The sequence below is a fragment of the Emys orbicularis genome, chromosome 6 (genome assembly GCF_028017835.1).
Source record: "Emys orbicularis isolate rEmyOrb1 chromosome 6, rEmyOrb1.hap1, whole genome shotgun sequence".
Taxonomy (NCBI): domain Eukaryota; kingdom Metazoa; phylum Chordata; order Testudines; family Emydidae; genus Emys; species Emys orbicularis.
The window spans coordinates 26,357,638-26,383,716 of record NC_088688.1 but is presented as its reverse complement, the minus strand read 5'-3'; the positions used below and the strand labels follow the sequence as shown (position 1 = coordinate 26,383,716).

At 41.5% G+C, this 26,079-nt stretch overlaps 2 protein-coding genes across 3 annotated transcripts in view; one reads left to right on the top strand and one right to left on the bottom strand.

Moving 5' to 3' along the window:
• The window catches only part of WDR70 (WD repeat domain 70), a 263,694-nt gene extending 250,498 nt beyond the window's left edge, over positions 1 to 13,196 (bottom strand). Inside the window, exons 1-3 of the mRNA XM_065406340.1 lie at positions 13,064 to 13,196; positions 9,365 to 9,427; positions 8,658 to 8,741 (exon numbers count right to left, since the gene is read on the bottom strand). Of these exons, the coding sequence (XP_065262412.1) occupies positions 8,658 to 8,741; positions 9,365 to 9,427; positions 13,064 to 13,115 (199 nt within the window). The 5' untranslated portion in view covers positions 13,116 to 13,196. The remainder of the gene's footprint in view (positions 1 to 8,657; positions 8,742 to 9,364; positions 9,428 to 13,063) is intronic.
• A 100-nt stretch (positions 13,197 to 13,296) lies between these two features.
• Positions 13,297 to 26,079, top strand: part of NUP155 (nucleoporin 155) — a 57,054-nt gene continuing 44,271 nt past the window's right edge. For both annotated transcript variants that reach the window (XM_065406186.1, XM_065406185.1), the window contains exons 1-11: positions 13,297 to 13,432; positions 15,797 to 15,934; positions 17,411 to 17,507; positions 19,213 to 19,283; positions 19,882 to 19,974; positions 21,136 to 21,302; positions 22,302 to 22,407; positions 22,973 to 23,046; positions 23,398 to 23,489; positions 23,637 to 23,734; positions 24,195 to 24,347. In XM_065406186.1, the coding sequence (XP_065262258.1) occupies positions 13,297 to 13,432; positions 15,797 to 15,934; positions 17,411 to 17,507; positions 19,213 to 19,283; positions 19,882 to 19,974; positions 21,136 to 21,302; positions 22,302 to 22,407; positions 22,973 to 23,046; positions 23,398 to 23,489; positions 23,637 to 23,734; positions 24,195 to 24,347 (1,225 nt within the window). The remainder of the gene's footprint in view (positions 13,433 to 15,796; positions 15,935 to 17,410; positions 17,508 to 19,212; positions 19,284 to 19,881; positions 19,975 to 21,135; positions 21,303 to 22,301; positions 22,408 to 22,972; positions 23,047 to 23,397; positions 23,490 to 23,636; positions 23,735 to 24,194; positions 24,348 to 26,079) is intronic.

The window sequence follows — 26,079 nt, the reverse complement described above, 5'->3', positions numbered from 1 at the left end:
TGTGGTCTGGATGAAAGCTGGAGGCATGTAGGTAAGTATAGTGGTCAGTAGGTTTCCAGTATAGGGTGGTGTTTATGTGGCCATCGTTTATTAGTACTGTAGTGTCTGGAGTGACTCACAACCATGAGTTTCTCCCTCAGGGCAGACTTAAAAAGCAGGGCAGACATCCCAGTTGGTGGTATGTTCTCTAATTAGATTTCACCAACCCAGTAACAAATGTGAACTCCCTAAGTACTACACTAGATTTATAAGGCAGTCACAGACTCTCTCCTTATATAATCCAGTCTATCTTGCCACCGAGGCAAGATGGACTATGTGATAAATGGTCACTTACACCCAAAATCACAAAACATTCAGGATACACGGAGTCCCAAGAGAACAGTCACTCACCCAGATTGATTTGCATCCTAGATCTCACACCAAAGACAAACGCTAGTAGCCAATTCTAACTAACTCTAATTCTAAACTAACTAAATATTTATTAGTTAAGAAAAAGGAATGAGAGTTATTGAGAGGTTAAAGCACGTAAAAATATATGAACAGGTGAATTGGTCTATAATTTCAAAAGGTAGCAAAGATGTAATAATCTGCCAGTTTCCCAAAAATCTGTAGGGCTACCCAGAGTTAATGTAAGAATCTCTGTCTTCTTGTTTAGTTATTCTGCCATTAGAATCCAGACAGTCCAGAGATTAAGAATTTTTCTTGTGTCCATTTTATAGCTTCTTCTCTCATAAACCAAGATGACAGTAACAGTTCCCACACATATCTCTTCTTCATGGGGTTAGGGCAGTGGGGAAGGAATGCACTTAATATCTTTGATCCTTGATCTCGTATAATGGCTCATTTGCGTTTAATGAACAGGATTTAACATCTTCTTGTAAGATCATGATTTACATTACACAAGGCTTCTTTCTCATTTGATGGGTTACTTAGTTACAATTTATATACAATGAAAATGTTTGCTGATACAGTATAACATGGAATATAGTTGAGCGAGAACAATACATGCAGCATCCTACAAGCATTTTATAAAACACTAAAACACATTCTTATTAACTTAACATCTAATATATATTTTAATAATGCTAACACACTGCCAGCCTCACACCATCTCACCTACATCATGATAAAATTGAGTGCCCAAGTTTCTTTTAAAAATGTAGCTCCGTCTTATTATCAGAGGGAGACAAGAAACTGGGGTGGCTATAGTAATTCAGAAAAATATGCTCAGAGATGACACACACACAATGACCACTTGCCTTCAAATGCATAAGAATTAGTACACCTCTACCCCAATATAACGTTGTCCTCGGGAGCCAAAAATCTTACTGCGTTATATCGAACTTGCTTTGATCCGCCGGAGTGCGCAGCCCCCCCATCCGCCCCTCGGAGCACTGCTTTACCGCGTTATATTCGAATTCGTGTTATATCAGGTCGCGTTATATCGGGGTAGAGGTGTACTTCTTAATTAGGCTTATTTCGCATTTGATGGATTATTTAATTATAGGGGTACATACGATGTAAATGTTTGTTATTACATTATAACAGGATACAGAAAAATGAAAACAATTCATGTAACATCTCATTCGTTTTCATGAAGTTTAAACACGAAATACATTCTTATACATTTAACAATCACTTTGATCTATACTAATACACAAGTGAATTGGCCTGGCTGCCAGCTATGCATTTGTAAATGTTCAATGAGGCCTGGGGCTTTGGCTAAACTGGCACCTGGTCTGTCAGCATCACAAATTGATCTCACACCAAAGACAACAGCTTGTATCCAATCCTATAATAAACTATACACAGATGTATTAATAGGACAAGGAAGAGTTATTTACAAGGTTAAAACAGGTTAACATGTGTACACAAATGAGTTACTACCTTACGTTTTCCAAGTCATAGAATCTTCTATGATAAGCAAGCTCTATACATCCTTTAGGGCTAATTTCATTTCATGGGGAGGGGGAGTAAGAGCAGAACAACACAGTATTATGCTCTTTAATGTTCAAGGATAGTCCATCTGGGTTTGAAGGGCCTTCCTCACTGGCCAGGACATAACACTTTCTGTTGGAGACCAACACTTTATACTAGTTAATGTCTATCTCCTGTCTGGTGATTTACAGTCACAGAGCACTTACAATACAAATATTACCTTTGTAGCCAATGATTTTAGTTTATTGTTCATTTACTGTGTGATGTTATGATTAATCAACATGTTATATCATATATTCGTTATATGTTAGAGTTAATTTGTAGGATTATAAAACTATAAGACTGATCAGTATTTAGAGGAACCACGTAGTAGATATAAGTAAGACAAGCTGAAACGCAAGAACCTGTAGGCTAAGGCCTGCAAGACTTTAGCTTAGCTATTTTAGGCTTTGGAGACAAGAAATGATGACATAAGTGACTGGAAAATAACCTGATATCCTAAGATTATGGGAAGAGAAGTAACAAGTGGTAATATTGCGCAAAATTACCCAGAAGTTTAATATCAGATCATAAAAATACTGTAAAGGCGCAACTGTCTCCGACATGTCTTAACCACAGGATACAGGTTGTGCGTCAATGCTAATGAGAATAAAGGGAATTTACACAGCCTATAGAAAATGGAGGTCGCTTAAGTTTCCAGGGGACACAGACACAAATCTACAGCAGCTCCTGTGAGCAGGATTTATAGTTACATGAAAATAGGCATCTTGGATGTTGAGGGCTGAGAACCAATCCACGCGTTCCAGTGCTGGTATTATTGTTGCTAATGTGACATCCTGAACCATTGGACCTTTACGAATTTGTTGAGTTTCCTGAGGTCGAGAATAGGTCTCCATCCTCTGTTCTTTTTCCGGGTTAAGCAGTAGTGCAAATAAAAGCCCTCCCTTCTGTGTTGTGATGGTACCGGTTTCACAGAGCCAAATGTAGGAGATAGAGGGGGGATGGAGGTGAATAGTATCAAATAACCTGTGTTGATTATTTCTAGAACCCACTTGTTCGTGGTGATGGTCTTCCATCTGAGCAGAAAGGGGTCAAAAGGTGTCCAAAACAGGGGAAGATCAGTAATGGTGTCAGCACTGAGGAATGGGTGCGGTCTCTCGGGCCCTTGACCAAACTTTCAAAATTGTTGTTTTGCAGAGGGTTGTTTGTCAATCTGTTTTTTCACTTCAGCAGGTGGATAGTGTAGTTGTAAGAATGCTTGATAGAGATCTTGTAGGTGTTTGTCTCTGTCTGAAGGGTTGGAGCAAATGCGATTGTATCGTAGAGCTTGGCTGTAGACGGTGGATCGAGTGGTGTGGTCTGGATGAAAGCTGGAGGCATGTAGGTAAGTATAGTGGTCAGTAGGTTTCCAGTATAGGGTGGTGTTTATGTGGCCATCGTTTATTAGTACTGTAGTGTCTGGAGTGACTCACAACCATGAGTTTCTCCCTCAGGGCAGACTTGATGATTGAGCAGGGAGTGGTCGTCCCCTTAGAGGTCTCTGTCCGCACTTGTGTGTATCGTATTGTCTCTGTTGTTGAGCATGTGGGGCAGATATTGCATGCTGGGTTGAACAGTATTTCCCTTTTTTAATTCTTCTCTGTGCAGATGTGTATATCCCAAGGGAACGAAGGGTCGCCCTAGCATCCTTAAAGATGTGAAAGGACTTGTCGGTCTTTGCGGCAAACAACTTCAGCCCGTCAAAGGGGAGATCCTCTAGTGTCGATTGTACCTCCCTTAGGAAGCCGGACAAGTGAAGCCATGAAGCCAGATGCGTAACTATGGCAGAAGCCATGGAATGTGCCACCATGTTTGTCACATCTAGAGATGTGCTCAATACTGTGCAGCTGGGAGCAAGTTACATGCTGGAGGCTGCGCATTGACTGGCCAGGAGTGGCTGTTCACCAGTAAAGCAGTGTAAAAGGCATCCTGGGTTGGAGAACTCAGGAGACATCTATTCAGCAGTCCAGATTGTACCGAGGCTAATGTCACAAGAGGACAGACATCTGTATGCACTGGGATATTGTGCATCCCACAGTCTCTCAAAGGTCGACACAGTTCTATAAAGTCAGTTTCTTTATACATTGAGTGACTTCCTCCCACTCCCTTTTATTTGGGGGGGAGGTTAGACTCACTGGATGGGGAAGCTGCTTTTGCTGCCCCAGTAACCAGAGCTGCAATATTTGAGCTTCCATCTGCCTCCTATGTGCCCTCTCCTCAGCTTCCTCATTGGCATTGACTGATGCAATTTATTCCACGCATCAGTGGTGGGCTCATTCATCAACTTCTTTGTTGACCCCGAGTCTTTGGTGGGCTCTCTACTCCACCTCCTCACTGGTCTTGACTGTGGCCTCGGCCTCCCTGAGCCACAATTCCACCACCAGTCTCTGGTGCTTGTTTCTTCCTGGGCTCTCAGATACTGCAGCTGGTCCAGTTCCACTGCAGTGCTCAAGACCGAAGAGTCCTCAGACTCTACTTGGTCAGAACTTATGAGCAAAGCTCTCAGCTCCTGAACTGGGGTTTTCTTTTTAGGGGATTGTGACATTGTCTAATTAGAACATAATCATACAAATCATTATTGCTACCGCTGTTATACAATTGCAATGAATCTTATACAAAGTATAATACATGGCCAGAAAGGGTTAAACAGCTTGCAGGCTGAATGACCAAGAGGCAACCTTTAAAGTCATGTTAGAAAGGTATGCAAATGGTAATTAGGGCCATTCATGGTAGATGGGCCAGAACTTTGAAATGCAAAGCTATGCTGTTAGAAGTTATACTAATTGTCTGTGTATACTCATAAGCGTAGCCATGTAAACAGACAGTCCCTGTCTGTTACTATAACTATTAATTCAGAGATTTATTCATTTAGATGAATCTTGCATGAAATAATGTCATTGTCGATGTCTCTTTGAAGTTTGTGATAGACTGTCTAATAGATAAATTGCCCTATGTTAACTTGTGTAACTAATTACTGGTGGTGCTGAGGAAACAGAAGGTTACATCAAAAGCCTATTGTTTACCCAGGACTGTATGGTCAAGTGGCTGCTAGAAAACTGTATAAAAAATCCTTGGGTCCTGATCCTGTCATGTCAGATCTGCTTAAGCTTCAGCAGGGGAAGTTTGAGTCGCACGATTGAGATCCCAGTCCTAAACTGGAATACCCTAAATATGATATTGGACATTGGACTATAACCCATGGACTAAATTCTAAAAGAACTCTTTGCAACTACAAAGCTCACCCTCTCTGCTATGAATCTGAAGCTCAAGATTGTACTTATGTCTGTACATATACTGACCTTTTAACCTATACTCACTCTCTCTCGCCTAATAAATTTTAGTTTAGTTAATAAGAATTGGCTGTAAGCATCAAATTGGGTAAGATCTGGAATATTCATTAACCTAGGAGGTAATGTGTCTGATCCTTTGGGATCGGTAGAACCTTTTCTTTTTTATGATGAATAAGACTTTCATTAATCCTCCTCATATTTGACTTGGGTGACTAGGTGGAGGCCTGAGGCTGGGTTACTTTAAGGGAACTGTGTTTGTTGACTTCTGAGTAACCAGTGAGGTATAACAGAAGCTGTTTTGTGCTGGTTTGTTAAATCTAAGTATGTGAATTCTGCTATGATTACACCCGTGTCAAGCTGTCAAGTGTCAGGACACCAGTGTCAGTGTCCTGTGGCTCAAGGGCATGAGTACCAATCTCAGGGCAGACTGTTAAGAAGTCCAGGGCACAAACCCCAAATTGGTTGGCGCTCTAGACTTAGATTTCGCCAATTATCAAGTGAAACTCCTCAGGCACTATAACATGAAGTTACAGACAGTCCCCATCCAGCTTAGCCTAATTTACACCACAAATCAAACCAATATTCAGGTTACTTCCAATCCCAAAGGACCAGTCACTTTCCCCAGGTCAATTGCACCTTAGATCTTACACTAAAGACAACACTTGTAGCCAATCCTCTAATAAACTATTCACAGATTTATTAAGAAAATAAGAATTATTTACAAAGTTAAAGCAGGTAAACATGTACACAGATGAACTACAATCTTAAGTTTTTGAAGTAATAGACGCTTCTATGACAAGCAAGTGCTATAGGTCCTTTAGGCTAACCCAGACAAAACACTTGGATCTTTTGCTTATGCCTAGTAATCCTGTCCCCCACTTTATGCTAGTTAGTCTATCTTTTGTCCGATGATTACACAACCATAGAGACTTCAAATAGGTGATACGGTTCTATAAGAAGGTGTTTCATGTTTAGACTTGATTAAATGCTTGTGAATTGCTGCATGTATTACTTTCATTTATAACATCTGTATCCCCTATTGTAAGGTAATATTTAAGCATTTGTATTTTAACAATACTAACACCCAGGTGAGCCAGACTGATTCCAGTTATGCATTTGTCAGTGTTCAGTTGAGACATGGGGTTTTATAAGTCTGTAGCCTTATGTCCACCACTTTTACAAAGTATGCCTTATGAGGTATCATTTGAAAACTTATAATTTGCTGATCATTATTGTCTTGGTAAAATATAAGAGTCTACTATATAACATTGCTGAGACACGATCCAAGTTTAGAAAGGCAGGCACAAACCAGTTCCTCAGAGACAAAAGGCAAACTGATGCCTCCGACAGGTGTCAACATAACCAAATGGACTATAATACTTAGTCCTGCTATGACTGCAGGGGACTGGACTAGATGACTTCAAGGTCTCTTCCAGTCCTACGATTCAATCACCTGGTTAACCGGTCATTCTTTGGCAGGAAGAAGGGTGTGAGCAAGAAATTTACATCTGGACAAAGGAACAGCTGAGGATTCCCATGCAAATAGACTTTGTGTCTTCTGAACCTCAGATGGAAATGATTTTTAAAGAGGAAAATAACTATAAGAGATAAGAACAGAGGACACAAATCATCTCTCCCTTCATCTCTAGTCATAGCATCAACAACATTTGAAAGACAAAGAAAGCATCATTGGACTAGCAAGAGATCCTGGCTGAAAAATTCAGCCAGTAAGACTGCTAGAACATGTGGTGAGAGCCCTTTTGCTTTAATACGTAACTTAACAAGCTAAGTGAACTTAGTGTGTGTTTTACCTTTTATTTCTTTATAACCAATTCTGACTTTTATGCATCATTACTTGTAACCACTTAAAATCTTGCTTTCTGTAGTCAAAAACTTTTTATTGTTTTATCTAAATCCATTTGTTTGGATTGAAGTGTTTGGGAACTCCATATGAGGTAACAAGGTTTGTGCATAACATTCTGTTAATGAAATGACAGACTTTATATGAGCCTGTATTGTTGTCCAGGAGGGTGCTGGGCTGTACAAGATGCATATTTCTGGGACTTGGAATTTGCTGTGTCGCTCTACTGTGTAATTCAAGGGTGGCTGATAGAAACATTCTTACAGTATAGCTCAGATTAATGTACATGCTGGGGGCTGTGTGAGAGCAGGCCAGGAGTGGTTGCTCTCACAGCAAAGCATGTAAAAGGTTGGAGAAGTGAGGGGACACAGCTGTTCAACAGTCCAGATTGTACCTTGGGGAATGTCACATAGGGACTTTGGCATGAGCTGGCACATGGTCTACCAGCATCACACATTTCAATGTAGAAGAAACACTGTATTTATTTAGATTTATTCAACATTAAAAAAAGGTGCTTAAGTCAAGGGTGGTTAAACACTGGAATAAATTGCCTAGGGAGGTTGTGGAATCTCCATCTCTGGAGATATTTAAGAGTAGGTTAGATAAATGTCTATCAGGGATGGTCTAGACAGTATTTGGTCCTGCCATGCGGGCAGGGGACTGGACTCGATGACCTCTCGAGGTCCCTTCCAGTCCTAGAATCTATGAATCAACACACTGGCCCCCTTATATAACTGATTTTCACAATATAATCAAAGTGTTCCTCACACAAGCAAACAAATATACAATTTACAGCAGACTTAGGCCCCAAACCTGAAAGAAGAACAAAGCAGGTATACTCCTGCAAATGCTCAGCCTCATAAAGCCAATAGGCATCTGCACAGAAGTGTGTTCACATGGCTCTCAGCGTAGAATCAGAACTATGATAATCAAATCCTGCACCCATCACCTCCTTGAATGGATCAGTAATTACACAGGCCTTGCATTATGCCTGAAAGTTAACAAATTCTGGTTATTTTTGTTCAGAGAGTGTGGGGAACAAATTCCAAGGTTGAAAGATGGTTCAGGATAATGACTCGGAAGCAGCTTCCTTATGTATATAATAAGGGGGCTCCAGCTTCAGCAACTTTGCAAAGGTGTGGCCTGGGGAGAGAGAGGTCTCTCTCAAGTAAGCAGACCCCAAACCATTTAGGACTTGTCTACATTCAGCAGTAGCGTGACCTACATTCAGCATACACACATGCTGTGCAGATGACACCATTTTGCTCTACTAAAGTGTGCATGCACCACACACTCTAGGAAGGATGCTATTTTGAGAACAAAATGGCATTCTCCAGGCAGCAAAAGTCCCGGTATGTGGTCCCAGCATGATCCAGCCCCACCACAGCAGTCTATACTAGGATAAAAGGTGTATTTTCCAACATGTTTTAACACCTACATATAAACAAGGCAAGTGTTAAAAACGTGTTAGATTATTGTGTTTTAGCCCTTTGTTAAAAACACAAGCACAGGAGATTCACCTATCTTACCCAGCATCTTTTTACTTCTTTCCACTGCAGTTCTTCGAGTTTGCTCAAACATTGCTTCCAAGTCAAACGTTCGAGCTTTCTTTCCTAAAAGATGAGGGAAAAAGAAATTTTGATTAAGACCAAGTAACATGAACTCCAGAAGATTAAAATGAGTAAGTGACCAAGGTAACTCAGATGCTCTCCAATTCAAGTTTCAGATTAAAAATCTCCCACTGGGGCTATTACATAAATGGGAATTGGGCACTTTACTGCCCTTCGTGCCTTGGGGGGGGGGGGAGGGGAAATCTACCTCCTCTCCCCCACTATACACACACACAGTTTATACAGTTACTGCTACCATGCTTTTTACATTGCATTTCCAAGCGTATTGTCAAAAAGTTAAATCCACAAATACTGTAGTACAACCCAATGAGGAGCATTTTACTGTATTCTAAATCACAGCCCATAATATAAAATTGGGGAAAGAACAAACAAGCTTCAGCATTAAGCTTCATCTGAACTGCAAGACCCTTAACAAGTGCATCCTGCCCCAACAGGTACCCTAGCCTTTCCAGCTATGGATAATGCTACTCTACTCCACAGAGACCCACACTCCTGCCTACTGCTCCCTTCACCATCCCCAACCAGTACTTCCCCAGTGCACAAGGTGTATTCTTCCAGCACACAGACATTGCCTCCTTTGCCCTTCCCATGAGCCCTGAACTCACCGAAGCCCGAGAAGCCCATCGTGGCTGCCAGCTCTGGATCGGGTCCTCCCACCAGCTCCACATCTAGAAGGGAACAGAGGGGTTAGAGTAAACTCTGTGCACAGAGCCCACCATTCCAGCACCTCCCCAGGGAGCTGCACTGGGAATCACAACAGGAGCCACCTCCACCAGCAGGAGGAAGTGACCACATGGGAGATTGCAGCAGATCAAGAGGAGCCCTGCCACAAGGGGATTGGCCCACTCACAGAGACTCCTAAAGGCACCCGCTCAGGATTCTCTGAACCCCCAGCTACTGAGAAGCAGCCCTACGGGATAGGTAGAGCTGCACACAGTACATTATAGCCGCAGATATGGTGCTGGACGGACTCTTGTCCCTGCCTCTGTGGCAGCACCCAAGCAGGCTGCTGTTTCCCCAGCCAAACTCATTTCCCCCAATTACCCTTTATAGTCCCCCTTCCCCAATACATTACACCTGCAAGTCCCTGGCATCGTCCTCCCTAAACAGGTTTAGCAGCAGGGTTAGTTGGAAAGAACTCGATCTAAACATGGCACAATCAAAGGCTCAAAACTCAGCGATCTGCCACTGTAGCATAAACACTATAACGATTATTTGAGAGGCGCCAACTAGCTCAACAGACAAATTCTTCCATCCACTTAGCTGTGAATAAACCGGGGATTAGGTCATCAAAACAACATTGTGCAGGGCATACAATTTTTCACAACCCTGAGTGAGGTAGCTAGGTCTACCTAAATTTTAGGTTAGACCAGGCCTCAGTGTCCAATGGGACAGGGTTATAAAGTGTAATGGTTGAGATTTTCAACAGAGTCAGGTGCCAAGTATAGTAGATGATGTGAAAGCCCAAGCACTTCAGTGAGCAAGACATGCAGTTTGGAAGACAGAAGACAGACAAACTAAGCATCTCTTGGAAGGACATCCTTACAGTTTCCAACATTGTGGTTGACCAGGGAGAAGATGGAGGGATAACACTGTACAAGACCTAAAAGCCCTAAACATGCATTACCATCAATGAGAAAAATATGTGTTGACAGAAAGAGGTGGGGGCAAATTGTTAGAATGGCCAAGGACCTCCACGATCTATAGAACTATGGAATAGGTGACTAACTCCAATTAAATCAATGGGAGTTTGGCACTGTTGTATTAACTGAGATGGAATAAAGAGCCCAAAGAGTCAATGGTATTAACATGATCCTGTCACCATCCCACATTAAACAGTGTTAAACAAGTTTTGGGGTTTGGTATACAGAGAACTTAGCCTGCCTAGTACCATGGCAAACATCATTAAAAATCATTTTAACCTTTTACTAAAGATACTGAAAGAAGGAAGAGTTAAAACATTTGAAATGCAAAGTATTAAGTAAGGCTTTCATTCTAGCTACATCCCTTGTTCCCTTTTCCTTCAGCTGTAAAGAGACTTTAAAGGCAAAACTCCCTGTTTGACAGTCTCTTAAATGGTATTAAAGATTATTATAAACAGTTTCAGTGAAAAAAGAAGTTAGTTGAAATGAGCTGGAACAATTGTTGAGGTCATTAAAGTCTAACCCCATTTCCTAGAACACAAAACAAGACAAACAAGAGGGAAGAAAAAACAATGGGAAAGAGAAAATGCAGCTTCTGCCTCTGGTATTGACTTTCACTTGCAACCTCATTGCTGGAGAAACACAGGCAAAGCACATGGTCTTAGCCACTCAAAGACCTGGCAAACTTGTAACACCATCAGATTGTTGAGGGTATTGCTTTTAGCTGCTTTTCTAGTTACAGGCTTACAGCAGAGCTCCAAAATATATGGTTGTGGCTGGCTAAGCCAGACTCTTATTAGAGAGAAGAAAAAAAGAAGATAGGAGAAAGATAGAATAAGGAAAAGGAAACATGGAGCAGGGCAGGGAGGGGAAAAAGAGAGAGACACGCAAAGTCTCACATCCCAAGTGCAATTTAGTTGGAGCCAGCAGAGGTGGCAATATCATCCGGGTCCCTCTCTGTGGCATAATCTTGTCAGGACATCTCTCAGGATCAGGATGATGAAGGTACAATATTGTTATGCAGGATCCCAGAAGACAGTGTGGGTAGCAGCGATGATGGGGTAGCTCACTCCATCCCCTTTTTTCAGCCAGCATTGTGGAAGCCAGCTTTTCCCCCAGCTCTTTTTAAGGATCCCAAAAAGCAAATGATGGGAACAGCCCATCTCATCATAATTTTATCCACCAATTAAACCTAATTTCCAACATACCAGTTTTGGTTCATTCATTTCTTGTCCCACTCTTTTTTTCTTTACCATTCATAACTTAACAGCCCTTCAATTACATCAGTGAGCCTTTTTGTTTGGACTAATTTAGTCTCTCTCTTGCTCTTTTTCTGATCAAAATTTATTATAAGTTAGTGGTTTTTTAAAAAGCTTTCAGTCACTTTATAGTTTTGCTTACAATTAGGATAAATTTGTAGGCCCAATTATTACGATAGCACCTAGCTCCCTTAGGCTTGTTTGAAAATCCTAGCCTTTATTATTAACATCTTTATTTAATTGGGTTGCACTTCATTTGGTAACAGTCCAGCAGCTTCATAGCTCTTTGTTAACTTTTTCCCCATTTATCTTCTACTTAAGGAAAGGATAGTCTTGCAGTTAAGGCATTAACTTGTGACTTCCCAGTTCTGCCACAGACATCACATATGACCTTGGCCAAGTCTCTTAATTTCTCAGTGCCTTAAGGCACATCTTCCCTGGCAAGTGCCCCGGCAGCACTTTAACATGGTTTGGGTAGTCACAGCACAGTGCTGGGACAGCTCTCTTAAAAAAGAAAGAAAGAAAAACACCCCCACGAGGGGCACAGATCCCAAAGCTGGTGCACTGTCTATACTGGCACATTACAGTGCTGAAACTTGCAGCACTCAGGGGGGTGTTTTTTCACACCTCTGAGCAAGAAAGTTGCAGCGCTGTAAAGTGCCAGCGTAGACAAGCCCTTAATTTGTTCATGTACAACACAGGGGATGAGATGTCCTTTCCTGTGCCCTTTGCCGTGGCTCTTTAGACTGCTCTTCAATGCAGAGACTCTCTCTTACTGTGTGTATGCAGAGTGCCTAGCACAACAGGGTTCCAATCTAGGGGCTACAGTAATACACATAATAGAGATGTTGGCCCACATTGCAGTCTAGCCTCATACTTTATCAAGTACAAATAACATATTACAGACTAATGTTATACCTGCCTTCATTGAACATATCTTAATGTTCTGCCTGAGAGCAGGTTGTGCATCTGTTTGTGAGGAACAGGGAAGGATGTAGGCCTAGTGAGGGGCTCAGGGCTGTATGTTAACACAGCAGGAGAGTTTGTCGCGGAGACATAGACTGGACACAGCTGAGCAGCGGGAGTTAGATCACAGGTTGGCGGAGAAGATACCGCCCATCTAAGAGCTGGGTATTGCTAGTGACTTCGGCGCTGACAGGGGGGTCACTGGCGGAGACGCTGCGCGGGCTGACTCGCTAAGCCTGGCCCTCAGAGGAGTAACCTAGCTCTTTTATTCCGTCACCTCGGCGCACGGCCCGGCCCAAGAGTTACCGAGCTCTGCTCTGCAGTCGAGGTGCGAGCGCCCAGGACCGGTTGCGGGCAGGCGCGGGGCGCTCCCCCCCGCGCCAGGTTCTCGGAACCCCGGTCCTGTTCTCCATCCTCCCCTTCCCCTTTCACTCACGAGACGCCTCAGCCGCCAGCGCCGCTGCCCCAACGGTCTCCTCTGTATCCATCGCCAGATCTTCTCCCCTTGCCAACTCCGCGCCGCGGCCACCAATTTAAACTTAACCCTTTCCGGCTGCAGGACGTCCTTCGCCGGAAGTGCCTGGCCGTGAAGCGGAAGTGCGTCAGACGCTCGGGCGCGGTGGCTGCTGGGGTTTGGCGCGGTCCTGTCTCTCTCGGGCCGCTATCGCTATGCCTGTGGCGATGAGCCCGGCTGCCCCGGCCTTGCAGGAGTCGCTGGAGAACGCGGGCCGCATCATCGACCGGCAGATCCAGGATGATCGCTGCTACCCGGACCTGTCCGAGCTGCTGGCTGTGCCGGCGCCGGGTGAGGATCCGTACGGGCCCGGTCACCGCTCTGGTCCCTAGCTCAGAGCTTCCCCCTCCCCTTGTGATTCTCCCCAGCCGGCTCGGGCGCACACGGCTCATCCCCCTCCAGCCCTGGTGGCCACGCGGGAACCGCGCGCTACATCCACCTTCCCTACAGGGATGACTGCTCGCGGCACCCTCTGCGGGCAGCAGAGCCAGAGCGCCCCGCACTGTGCCTCTGCTGCCCTCTTCCTGCCCCTGGTGCCCCACGGGCAGTCACGTCCTAGCCAAAACAGCAGCTCATGGGGCACTGGCATCTCTAGTCCCCAGTGAAAACTGCACTCCAGAATCCCGGTTCCAGTGAGGCATCTCTGAGGTTATGTCTACACTGCAATGAAACACCCATGGCTTGCAGTGCTTGGGCTTCAGGGCACGGTGAAATTGCAGTGTAGATATTTGGACTGGGCTCTGAGACCCTTTTCTCTTGCGTGGTGTCAGAGCTGGAGCCTGAACGTGTACAGCCCAAGTCAGCTGACCCAGGCCAGCTGAGGACGTTCTATTGCATTGCATTGTAGATATACCCTGAGTTATGGGGCGCTTTAGGGCTGGTCTATACTATGGTGGGGATCGATCTAAGTTACGCAACTTCAACGACGTTGCATCCAATGAAGTGGGTATTCACCCATGAAAGCTCATGCTCCAATACGTCTGTTAGTCTATAAGGTGCCACAGGACTCTTTGCTGTGAATAACATAGCTGATGTCGACGTACTTAGATCGACTTACCATGGTGTGTACTCACTGCAGTGTGTTGATGCTCTCCCGTCGATTCCCCTTGCACGACCCGTTGAGGTGGAGTACCAGAGTTGACGCTAGAGCGATCGGCGGTCAATTTATCACGTCTATACTAGACCCGATAAATCGACCCCCGCTGGATCAATGTGAGCAGGCTGGTAGTGTAGACAAGCTGTGAGTGTCCACAGGTGACTAAGGCTAGCGCTGACACTAACAAATTGCCAAATAATTCCTACAGTTTGCCTTAAAGTTTATTGCCCATATTTCATGTATGTTGAGAATTTGCCTCCTTTCCTTATGTGGTTCAGTTCAGTCATCTTTGATGGGTTATGTATGTTTCTTCCTTGTCAGGAGCACCTAGCTTATGCGTAACAGTTACTTAAGTTAAAGCACCTATCATTTTAAATGATCCTATAGTGAGCGATGGCATTGGGGTTGACTCTAGTAAAAAAAGGATTGATGCTTAAATGCATCTAAAGAGGGTAAGTCAACAAAAAAGGCCCCGATCTTGCAACTTTTTATGCATGGACAGATTACACATCTTGTTCTCTTTTTTCCTCAAATAAAGAGTACACTTCTATAAACTTATTTCACTAATATAGAATATGAAACAGCAATTCTAAAATAAAAATATCTCAAAAGTTAGTGAGCTGTGAAAAGGAAGGGAAAAAGGGAAAGGAAGACAATACTTAAGAAGTTTTATAGAGCATCACTTTTCTTGGTCTGATAAGACTTCCCACAAAAAAAGCTAAATGCAAGGAGAGTCTAACTTGCGTTTGGTGGCAGGAGAAAAACATTGCAAATATAAACTTTGGAGTTTATAATAAACAGAGGGGACTGCATTTCACTTGTATTATACCAATGTAGCTTGTGAACAGTTATGAGAGCCTTTGGGGTGGAAGGTGCTTATAGTGTGTGTGTGTGTGTATATATATATAAGTATATATATATACTTTTTTTTGAGAGAGAGAGAGAGAACCTATCAGCCAATTTTAGGGGGGCACTGGATATTTTATTTGTTTTCTTTATTTAAAGTTTATATTACAGATTTGGCTTTAAACAAATACTCTTGAAATTGTGAAAGTCCCTGGTTTAAAAATACTTCACAAATATTTTGAGTGAGCTGTGTTAGTCTTAGTGCACTTGTATCATTTGTGTATTATTTGTTTATTGTAAATTTTGCTTTTGCTCATGTCTCATTTAGGATTTAGATTTACATTGTAAAGTCCTGATCCTACAAACATTTATACACATGATTAACTCATGTTTAATACTACTCATATGCTTAATATTAAACATGTGTATAAGTCTTTGAAGGATCAGGGCCTAAAATATTAGTTTAGTTCTTCCCTGTGGTTTGAGGACTTTGTAGTTTGTTCATTTATCTGAAATAATCAACCAAAATTAAGAGAGGAAATAAAGTAGTCTAAATGAGGTTTAACAGAGATGCGTGCTTGCTAATTCAAATATTGGGGCAGGGGAAATCTCTTAAGGATAATTGAAGAAAAGTACCAATTAGGTATTATTTTTTGGCTGGCAACTTGTTTTTCATATGAAACTTTAAAATGTATTTTTATTTTTAATTGCAGGTAGTCCTACAGTTTCTGGTATGTCAGATATGGATTATCCTTTGCAAGGACCTGGTTTGCTCTCAATACCCAATCTTCCAGAGATCAGTTCAATCCGCAGAGTTCCACTTCCCCCTGAGCTAGTGGAGCAATTTGGACGTATCCTAATAAAAATAGCATGTTACTTTGTGTATATAATAATGTTAAAAAATGAATTTTTATTTCATAATCACTTTGGCCCTGATCCTTCAAGCAGCTTCCCCTGGATGGACCCTTATCCTGCACACACCCACACTGGAGTCCATATGGCTCCCAAGAAGTTACAGGGGTCCATCTATGCGAAGTTGCTTCAACAGTCGGTAGCTACATGTTGTAATTTTGATGCTCAATGACAGTTGGGTATGTTTGTCATAACAGTCTTCATACACTTAAATTAAAGGGGTCTGCATATGTTAGAGGTAAATATAAAATGCTTTCGAAATCAAGTGGAATAACTAAGTGTTGCTTGCAAGAGATGCATATTTTTAGGGCTGTCAAACGATTAAAAAAATTGCTAGATTAAAAAATAGTTGTGATTAATCACAGTTTTAATTGCACTGTAAAAATAATACAGTACCATTTATTTAAATATTTGTGGATGTTGCTTACTTCTGCTGCTGCAGCTCGTGGTGCATGACGCTTGGCCTGCGGCTCAAGGCTGGCTCCGTGCTGTCGCACGGGGGCTAAGTCTTGCCAGAGCCCAGGGCAATACCACAGCTCTGTGGCCACTCCTGGCTCACCAGAGGCACCATTTCAGAGTGTGTGTGTGATAGTGTGTGTGTGTGTGTGTGTGATAGTGTGTGATATGCAGCAGTCTCAACACACCAGCAGCCTAACTGCTATCAAGCGTTTTGTAGGCAGCAGCACAGCAAAGGAGAGTTTTAAGGATTTGAAGGTGAAAAATGATGTTGCTTTGCAGACATTTATGTAGAACTCCCCCCAAGCTTGAGGGACAGCATGGGAGTAAGCACAAGGTGGCAATGGAGGCTGGCATCATTGATGATAGGTAGGATGGAGAAAGGCCTTGAAAGTGAAAACAGTCATTATTGCTTTTAATGGATTGTTCAATGGTAATGCTCATTTGGGATACAAATTGGTACCTTTTTTTTTTTTTTTTTTAACCAACTCTATAAAAAAGTGTCTGAGGAGAGAACATTTGATTCTGCCCAAGCATCAACAGTGGTAGTTATTGGTTTGCCCAGCATGGAGCATAGTCTATTTATGATGCAGAGGTAGAACTTCTATTGGTATTACTGGTACTTACTTGCAGTAAATAATGAGTATGCCCCATGTGTCTAATGTGCAATATTTTCAAAACAAAGCAGGGCCAGAGAAAGCTGCAGTATGATGTTGTTGCTTTGGGAGGTGCACAGCTAATACCAAGGAAATTTCCCCCTAACATCTGTATCTGATTTCTTTTAAAGGGAGTTTTCATTTATTTTTTCACACTTGTCAAAATATGTCAGCTTCTCATACACACACAGAGAACTTCTTTAACTAGTATCTGTGCATATTCTTACAACTTTAAAATAGCTTGATGGGGATTTTGTCTTGGCTAGCCTAAGTACATTATTCCTTACATCTGTGGTATTTCAGATATGCAATGTAATTGTATGATGGGAGTATTTCCAGATATCAGCAGGGCATGGTTGACCATTGACAGTGACATTTTTATGTGGAATTATGAAGATGGGTATGTAGAAAACAAATTTCTACAGGTATATATGGTGTTAAATCTGAATTAAGTGATGGTTATAAGGGAGTGATTTGTTTTAGCACAGAAGTGTACTTATCATTTTAAGGTACCTTGATCATTTCAGGTTCTGGATTTTTTTGTGCAGGGGGGTTAAGAGGTGGGTAAGGAAAATGCATACTTTTAGTATTAGGCTTCTCCACTCTCCTGAATTTGTTGTATTTATATTGAGTTTGAGTTCAAAATTTTTAAGAGGAACATTTTTATTTTGGACTCTGTATGCTCATACAACAATTAACTTGGCTGACTAGGTTTAATCCATGCAATATGGTGTATTAATATATATGTAGTAGGCAATCATGTTCCCACAATCAACTATTTTTATGTTTATAATGTGGCTTTGGAATGATGAAGCTATACCAAAGCTTTCTGATTTAAATTTATTATGAATATAAATATCATACCTGACTTATGATTAAAAGATTCATAAAACTATGATGATAAATTCATAGTCTTTTTGAATGGCTCAGGGAGAGATGCCTGTGATACCCATTCAGTGCATGAGTTTGTGTTCTTTATGTGTCTCTTAAGTCCATTAATGGCTATTAGCCAGGATGGGTAAGGAATGGTGTCCCTAGCCTCTGTTTGTCAGAGGGTGGAGATGGATGGCAGGAGAGAGCTCACTTGATCATTACCTGTTAGGTTCACTCCCTCTGGGGCACTTGGCGTTGGCCACTGTCAGTAGACAGGATACTGGGCTAGATGGACCTTTGGTCTGACCCAGTACGTCCATTCTTATGTTCTCTATAGTATAACTTATTTTCTGTAACAGCAGGTTATTTCTTCTGAATTATTACACTTCTAGGGGAGATTTAAATGAGACTTGTGCTTTACACAGGGTTAGTTATTACTAACTTCACAGTATTACAGGTGGGTTTTTTTTATATATAGATTTTTTTCCCCCACAATAAATTAAACTTGCTTTAGCTAATTTTATCAGAAAGAAAGTTGGTTGTGAATAGTGCAGTGAATCCCTTTCTCCTGTTGAGCTATATCTGGACTAACTTTGGGAGTACTATAGACTACAAAATAGACTGTGTGAATAGACAAGGAACTGAGAATTAAAAATACAATTGGATTTCAAATTTGAAACTTAAACCATAAATGGCTACTTCATTCCAAACAGAGGATTGGTTACATAGCTATTATGATGACTTTTTTCTGTCAGTTCCATTATAATGGTCTTGCTTCCACCCTAAGGGTAGGTCTACACTTACTTCCTGGTTCGGCGGCAGGCAATCGATCTTCTGGGATTGATTTATCGCGTCTTGTCTAGACGCGATAAATCGATCCCGGATCGATCCCGGAAATGCTCGCCGTCGACGCCGGTACTCCAGCTCGGCGAGAGGAGTACGCGGCATCGACGGGGGAGCCTGCCTGCCGCGTCTGGACCCGCGGTAAGTTCGGACTAAGGTACTTCGAATTCAGCTACGTTATTAACGTAGCTGAATTTGCGTACCTTAGTTCGAAGTGTTGGGTTAGTGTGGACCAGGCCTAAGAGAAGAATGCAGGAGATGGGTTCCAATTGTTATATAGTAACAGAAGAATTTAAAAGTTTCAGATTCTGTATATTTAGAAATTATTGAATATTGAAAGTCTTTTCTGTTGTGCTTTGATGTAATTTTTTTTTCTCATTTTTTGACAGGGGAGACCTTGCTTATTTTGATGGTCTTAGTGAAACTATTCTTGCTGTGGGTCTTGTGAAGCCAAAGGCAGGTAATAAAAAATGCATGACAGTGACCAAAATTATGTAGCTGCTGAACACTGTAAAAAATTTAAAAAGCTGATTAATTTTCTTTACTAAACTAGAGGCATTATGGAAGGATTTACAAGTCACAAGTAGTTAGGTAGTCATGTACGTTAGCGATCTTATAATTACTGCTAAGTTAGAATCTAATGTTTTATACTATTTGAAAACTAGGAATTCTGACTTGCTTTAAGCTGGCATGAAATATTGGTTTCTAGCCGTCGTAGTTCTTTTGGTCGCAGCTGCTTACATCAGATTGGACACAAAGTTGGAGGGAGGGGGTAGGGTTGGAGGTGAAAAGAAGATAGTAATAAGAATATCATTTTAAGATCCAGTATTTCATGACTTGTCAGAGCTGGAATAGAATGAGATATAGCATTGGAAAGCTGGGCATCTGAGTGGTATATAGTTTTCTAATTCTGGAGCTTCACAGGCTGTCAGACCTTCAATATGACTAGCCCTCGGACCATTGTAAATTTCTACCCTTCACGCAGGGAAGATGTTGATCTTAGTATGAATCTGGTGTACTGGCCTTGAACTAAGTTCTAACTTTTCTTCTTTTCTTAGGTATTTTCCAGCCTCATGTACGATACCTACTGGTTCTGGCCACTCCTGTGGATATAGTGATTCTAGGACTTAGCTATGCTAATTTGCAAGCAGGTAATTCTCTCTCGCACCCCAAGTAAATATAAATTTCTAGGATAATATTCTCAGTTGCGAATTAATTGCCACACTACATTAATTTATTACTAGTCATGTAATTTAAAAAATATTAAGCTTCATGCCAAGGGGCTCTTCCTAAGTTTCTATGGCTTTCTGCATCCAGAGTGAAAGAACTCTATAACATCCTTTTCCATAGGATACAGTATTCTATACCCGCAAGAGATTCAGAGAAGTATTCTACTCTGTTACCCACCCTTCAGTTCTTTTTAAAGATGCTCTGACTGTTAACTGTTTCCCAGTAATCAAGTATTGTTTTGGGAGAGGAGCAGCATGTGAACTGCATCAGTTTTTAATGTGTCTTAGGGTATATCTACACAGCATTTTGGAGCGAGCGGGAGCATGCCTTCCAGACCTGTAGACGGAGTCAAGCTAGTGGTGCTCTTACGTGCTGTCCAAAAATAGCTGTCTAGACAGCACTTTGAAGTTGTGGCTTGGGCTCTGAAGCCTAGGGCAGGTGATGGTTTGAAGCCTGAGCTGCAACTTCAAAGATCTGTCTATACAGCTATTTTTAGAATGCTAATGGGACCCCACTAGCCCAGATCTGTCAACCCAGGCTAGGAGGCTTGTTCCCACTTGGTGCAAAATGCAGTGTAGAGGTACCCTTATTAGCAAACTCCACACTCTTTGGCATTTGATTCAGAACCACAGAAAACTCGAGCTCAGTGCTGTATATTTTTACACATGAAATGTGTAAGTAGAAAAAATAAATGAGAGATTTTGAGAAAGTTATAAGGGAGTAAGAATATTAGGGGGCTAAAATAGAATATTTTTTCAATAGGTTGTTATGTCATGTCTCTGATAGACAAACTAGAAAATCTTATGTTCAGATTTGTCAGGATTTTGAGGTCATAATTGTCTTAAAATATTTTAACATACAGTACTGATTATAAGCTTCTGAGAGAGGAAAAATGTAAACAAAACTTGTTGTGACTTTAAAAAAAATAAAAAGAGAGAGAGAGAAACTCTGTCAGTCCGCTAAGCTGCAGTCTTACTATAGTGTTTCCTGATTTTCTGAAATAGTCCTAAATCACAATACCATAGTATTTAAACAAGCAAACTCAACGGATATGATGGTTTTTTTTTCTTGATTTATTTAAGGTTCTGGAGCCCTCAATGACAGCATGTCTGGAGGAATGCAGCTGCTTCCAGATCCTCTCTATTCACTCCCTACTGATAATACCTATCTTCTAACCATAACTTCCACTGAAAACGGCCGTATCTTTTTGGCTGGAAAGGATGGCTGTTTATATGAAGTAGCTTACCAGGTAAATATAGTCTTTACGCATACGTATTTTTGTTCTTGGTTATGGGGTTGGGGTTTTGAGAATTTTAAAATGTGTCAATCTTGTCACCTCATTTCCACAATTGTGTTGCCTGCCTTAATTTATTTGAGTGATAGCGCTGTGCTCTCAATACAGAAATGCTATCAACCTACAGTAGTGATAGGCTAGATAAGCTAATTTATTTGAGGAATGAGCAAAAAAGTTTGTTCCGCAAAAGGCATGCATAATGAGATCTCCTTTCTGACAGCTTCTACAGACACTGTTGTCCCCAACCATCTTATCTCTGCCTTCAAAACCACCTTAATGGGAGCAGCTGTTCTGATTATTGGAGACTGATAAAACCCAGAAGTTGACTGGGATGAGGTTTGATCTGCTGTCATGAATTTAATTTTACTTCACTGACTCAATCTGCAGACTTGAGCCCAGTCCTTTGTCTCTAAAGCAGCACTGTTAGGTTAAGTCCTTTATAGGCTGTTTATTTTTTTATTACAATAAACAGAAGAAAGTATTGATTATTTTTATTAATTTACATTATATCAGCACCTGGAAGCCCCAACTAAGTCATGGGTCCATTGTGGTATGTCCTGTAAAAGTCAATCCCTGCCCAAAGAAGTTAAAATCTTAATTTTAAGATCTATTCAGCAGGTGGCTGTAACAATTAGCTAATCAGTTCCCTTTGTTTGTGTGGCTCCTTGACACGTTGCAGGAGAGAGAAAGATATTACAACCACACCCACGCACCCCAAAAATGGAAAATGTGATTAGAAAACCACAAACAATGGCTTTGAGATGCAGAGGCTTCTAAGTTTCTGAAACAACTTTTACTTCTTTTTTTTTTTTCCTTTTTTTTAATTATCTACATTTCAGATGGAGAGTGTCCCTTTAAAATTGGGTCCATGAAAACTGAATGTATTGCGTCGTCATGCAGGAATTCGCATGATTACCTAGCTAGTTTTAATGCTTTATATGTTTTTAATTGTAGGCTGAGGCAGGCTGGTTTACTCAACGGTGTAGAAAGATCAATCATTCAAAGAGCTCCCTTTCTTTCCTTGTTCCTTCATTGCTGCAATTCACATTCTCAGAGGATGGTAGGTGATAATGTATCAATAATTGAAATGTTTATAAGTTAATGTAAAATAAAAAACCTTAGGCCAACATTTTCACACTTGGGTGCATTGAGTTAAAGACTGTGGGAGTAGCAAGTGGTTGGCAATTATGAAAATCAAGTTACTTATTTAGATATGGATTTAGGTATTGAAGTCTGAAAATGTTGGCCGTAGTGGCTACAGTCCCTGTTTTGTGGTATAAATTTGGTAAGTTTACATACTGGAGTGATAATATTGTAATCAGTATAGTAAAACTTTTACTTGAAATTGTTCTACAAATATTTAAAATGCTTGTTTTGTAATGGATTAGACAGTGATAGTCTGTAGTCCTACTGTACTTCAGTAAGATATTAATATGTCACTTTTAAATCTGTTCCTGGGCAGGAGCCCATTATAAATGGAATGCCCTGTATGAGTACATTCTAATAAGTGATTCAGTCAAATGCCAGTCAAATCTACCCTTGTAAAGTTTCAGTACTATCAATTTTACTGTATTAACTAGTTCGCACCAAATCCAGTTTTGATTTTCACATACTTTTTTTTGCAGATCCCATAGTTCAAATTGCCATTGACAATTCTCGAAACATCCTATATACCCGTTCAGAAAAAGGAGTGATACAGGTATCTGAATACTTTCAATGTCCTATTTGGATTTTCTTATGTGCATACATTATTTTTACCCTCCCCATCTGAAAAACTATGTGTGTACATTAGGATTCTTTATATGCCAGTCAAGACATGAAGGATTTCCCCCAGGATTTTTTTCCTGCATTTATTTCCCTCCCCCTCTGCACTATATTATGGCCACGATCCTTTCTATTGAAAACTAGGAAGGACAACTGCTTCAGTTCTCTAGTGCATGGAAGCTTGAGGCCAAAGAAGAATTGAGAGAAATCTGATTCACTGCATGATGGGATAAAGTTATGTGCATTAATTTAATTGTGAAACTACTAAACTGTTATTAAATTACAGGTTTATGATCTTGGCCAAGATGGTCAAGGAATGACCAGAGTTGCTTCTGTTTCTCAGAATGCTGTTGTTTCTGCTGCTGGAAACATTGCCAGGTAATATGAAGAGTGTGATATGAAATACTTCCTGTTGGGCGATCTGTTTCATTTTTTTGTTTTACCAAACTTTTGAAGAGTGTTGTGTATTCTCTGATTTGTTTATTGCATGATGTCAGTTACATAAACTCTTTTCTGTCCTTTTAGGACTATAGACCGTTCTGTTTTTAAGCCTATTGTTCAGATAGCAGTGATTGAAAATTCAGAATCTATAGATTGTCAGTTGCTGGCAGTCACACATGCTGGTAAGAAATCAATATTACCTCCTTCTCTTATTGGTAAATAAGACCTGCTTAGGTTCGGAAAATTGAGAAACATTTTTCTTTTCAAGGTTGTCTATTCCCCATGCATACCAGAACATGTATATAGTAATCGTTATAATGCTTCATATGTTCAAAGCCCTTCAGACATCTGATAAATACTTGATTGTACCATATAACTATTTATCCTGTTTTACAGTTGAGGAAATAGGGGGAGAGTGGCTTTCCAAAGGTTATACAGAAAACTAGTGGCAGATCAGGATTAGAATCATTTGACTTGGATAGAAGGATCATTTTCAAGAAAGGAATGTAGCAATATTTATATAGAATTACTTACAAGCTTCTGAATTAAGCCTTGCATCAAATATGCTGAGACTGTTAGCCACTTATAATATTTACACAAAATCCATTGCCAAAGAGTGATCTCCTTTTTCCTTTGGCCTAGGTGTACGAATGTATTTTAGTACATCCCCATTTAAGCATCCAATGGCTCGACCCTCCATGTTAACGTTGGTTCACATCCGCTTGCCGCCAGGATTTTCCGCTTCTTCTAATGTGGAGAAGCCATCAAAGGTGCACAGAGCTCTTTATAGCAAAGGTAAGCCTTGGAGTGCAACTTAAATAAGATCCATTCTTTAAGACTTTTATAACAAGTAGCGCCACCATGATTGCTTTTTACAGTAGGAAACTTGGTGTAGGAAACTTTGAGTTTAATACAGGCAGTGGTACGATACACTATCCTATCACTGTACCTCAAGTTTGTCCTTGAAAGACACTCTCTAGTCTTGACATAGTGATTGTTAGGCTCTATGCCCATTAAGTCCTTGGTCTCTTTGCTTAGTTTGCCAATAAATGTGCCAGTTGTGTTAGTGATCTTGTCTAAATTACTAATTGATTTCGTATAGGCCGGCCTAATAGCTTTCAGATGGCTTCAGTTTTCGGTCACTTCTGACCTAGGCTAAATTCAAATCTGTGACCCAGAAGTGGAAAAAAACCTCTGTATCATGTCATTGACCTCTTCAGCCATTCTGTTGTCTTCCAGGTAAATTTTCAAAGACTCATAGGGGAGACATGCAACTAAGCACTTTAAAGTCCCAGAGCACTACATGACCAAACCACACTGCAGTTCCTCAAAATGTTACCCTTTCGTGTTTATTGTTGTTCTGTTTTTAATTAAAACATAGATCTTTGAGGCTTCAGTGTCAAACTAAATTTGCTGTGTATTAACTGAGTTTAGTCATAATGTGACAAGGCACCTCCTCCACCTTGTCAGCCTCAGCGTTTCTCCATCTGGTGGTGGGGGCCTGGAGTAAATTAGTCTTGCTCTGGAGGGTCTCCCTGTCCTTCACCCCTTTATTTTTCAATATTTACAAAGTAGGCCCAAGTAATACTCTTCAGCCAAACAAAAGAAACAAACTGATAACACAAAGAGAGAGTAACTTAAGCCCTCTCTGGGGTGTTGCCTTATTATGCTGGCTTCTGGGTGCCTGTCCTTCTCCAAACCACAGTTGGCTTGATTGCATCCCATATAGTGAGGAGAGCAGCCTTCCACCCAGGAGAAACCTTTTCTCCCTGCTGCAACTTCTCTCATCTCTCCTCCTCCTCTCTTACCAGAAGAGGGGTTTTTGAAGATCACAGGCAACCCTTAATTGGCCTCAGGTTCTCTAGTTAACCTGAGGTAACCTTTTCAGCTCGTAGGGAAAAGGGCCTTTACCTTCCTTCCACCACTCTCTTATATTCCACCCTAGTCCTGTGGCCCACTGGGGATATCAGCTGGTGGCTCCACAGAGCCGTGAGCACGGGCGTGTATTGGCGCAGTTCACTCCTGTCCCAAAGTCTGTCCCTTCTATGGCGTGAGGGAGACCCTGGCGCACATTTACCTTGAGTGCACCAGGTTGCAGCCCCTTTCCCGGGTCCTCCTGGACCTCCTTTTACGTTTTTGGCTGCACTTCTCCCCCCACCTCCTTATATATTCACACCCTATCCATGGCCCCACAAAGTTGTGGGACTTCCTCGTCAACTTCCTCCTAGCGATGGCTAAGGTGGCCATCTATAACGGCCAGGAGAGGATGTTGGCTGAGGTGGTTCTCTGCAACTGTGGGGCCTATTTCCGATCCTCCCTCCATTCACGCATCCCGGCAGAGTTCCTCTGGGCAGCGTCTGCTGGCTCCCTTGACACCTTTGAGGAGCAGTGGGCGCTGTCCGGGGTTCTCTGCTCGGTGTCCCCTTCAGGTTTCCTATTTTTGACCCTTTGCCCTTCACACCCGTCCTTGTTATTTTTTCCGTTGTCCCCTGTAATTACTTGAGTTTCCGGGCTCTGTGGATCCTCT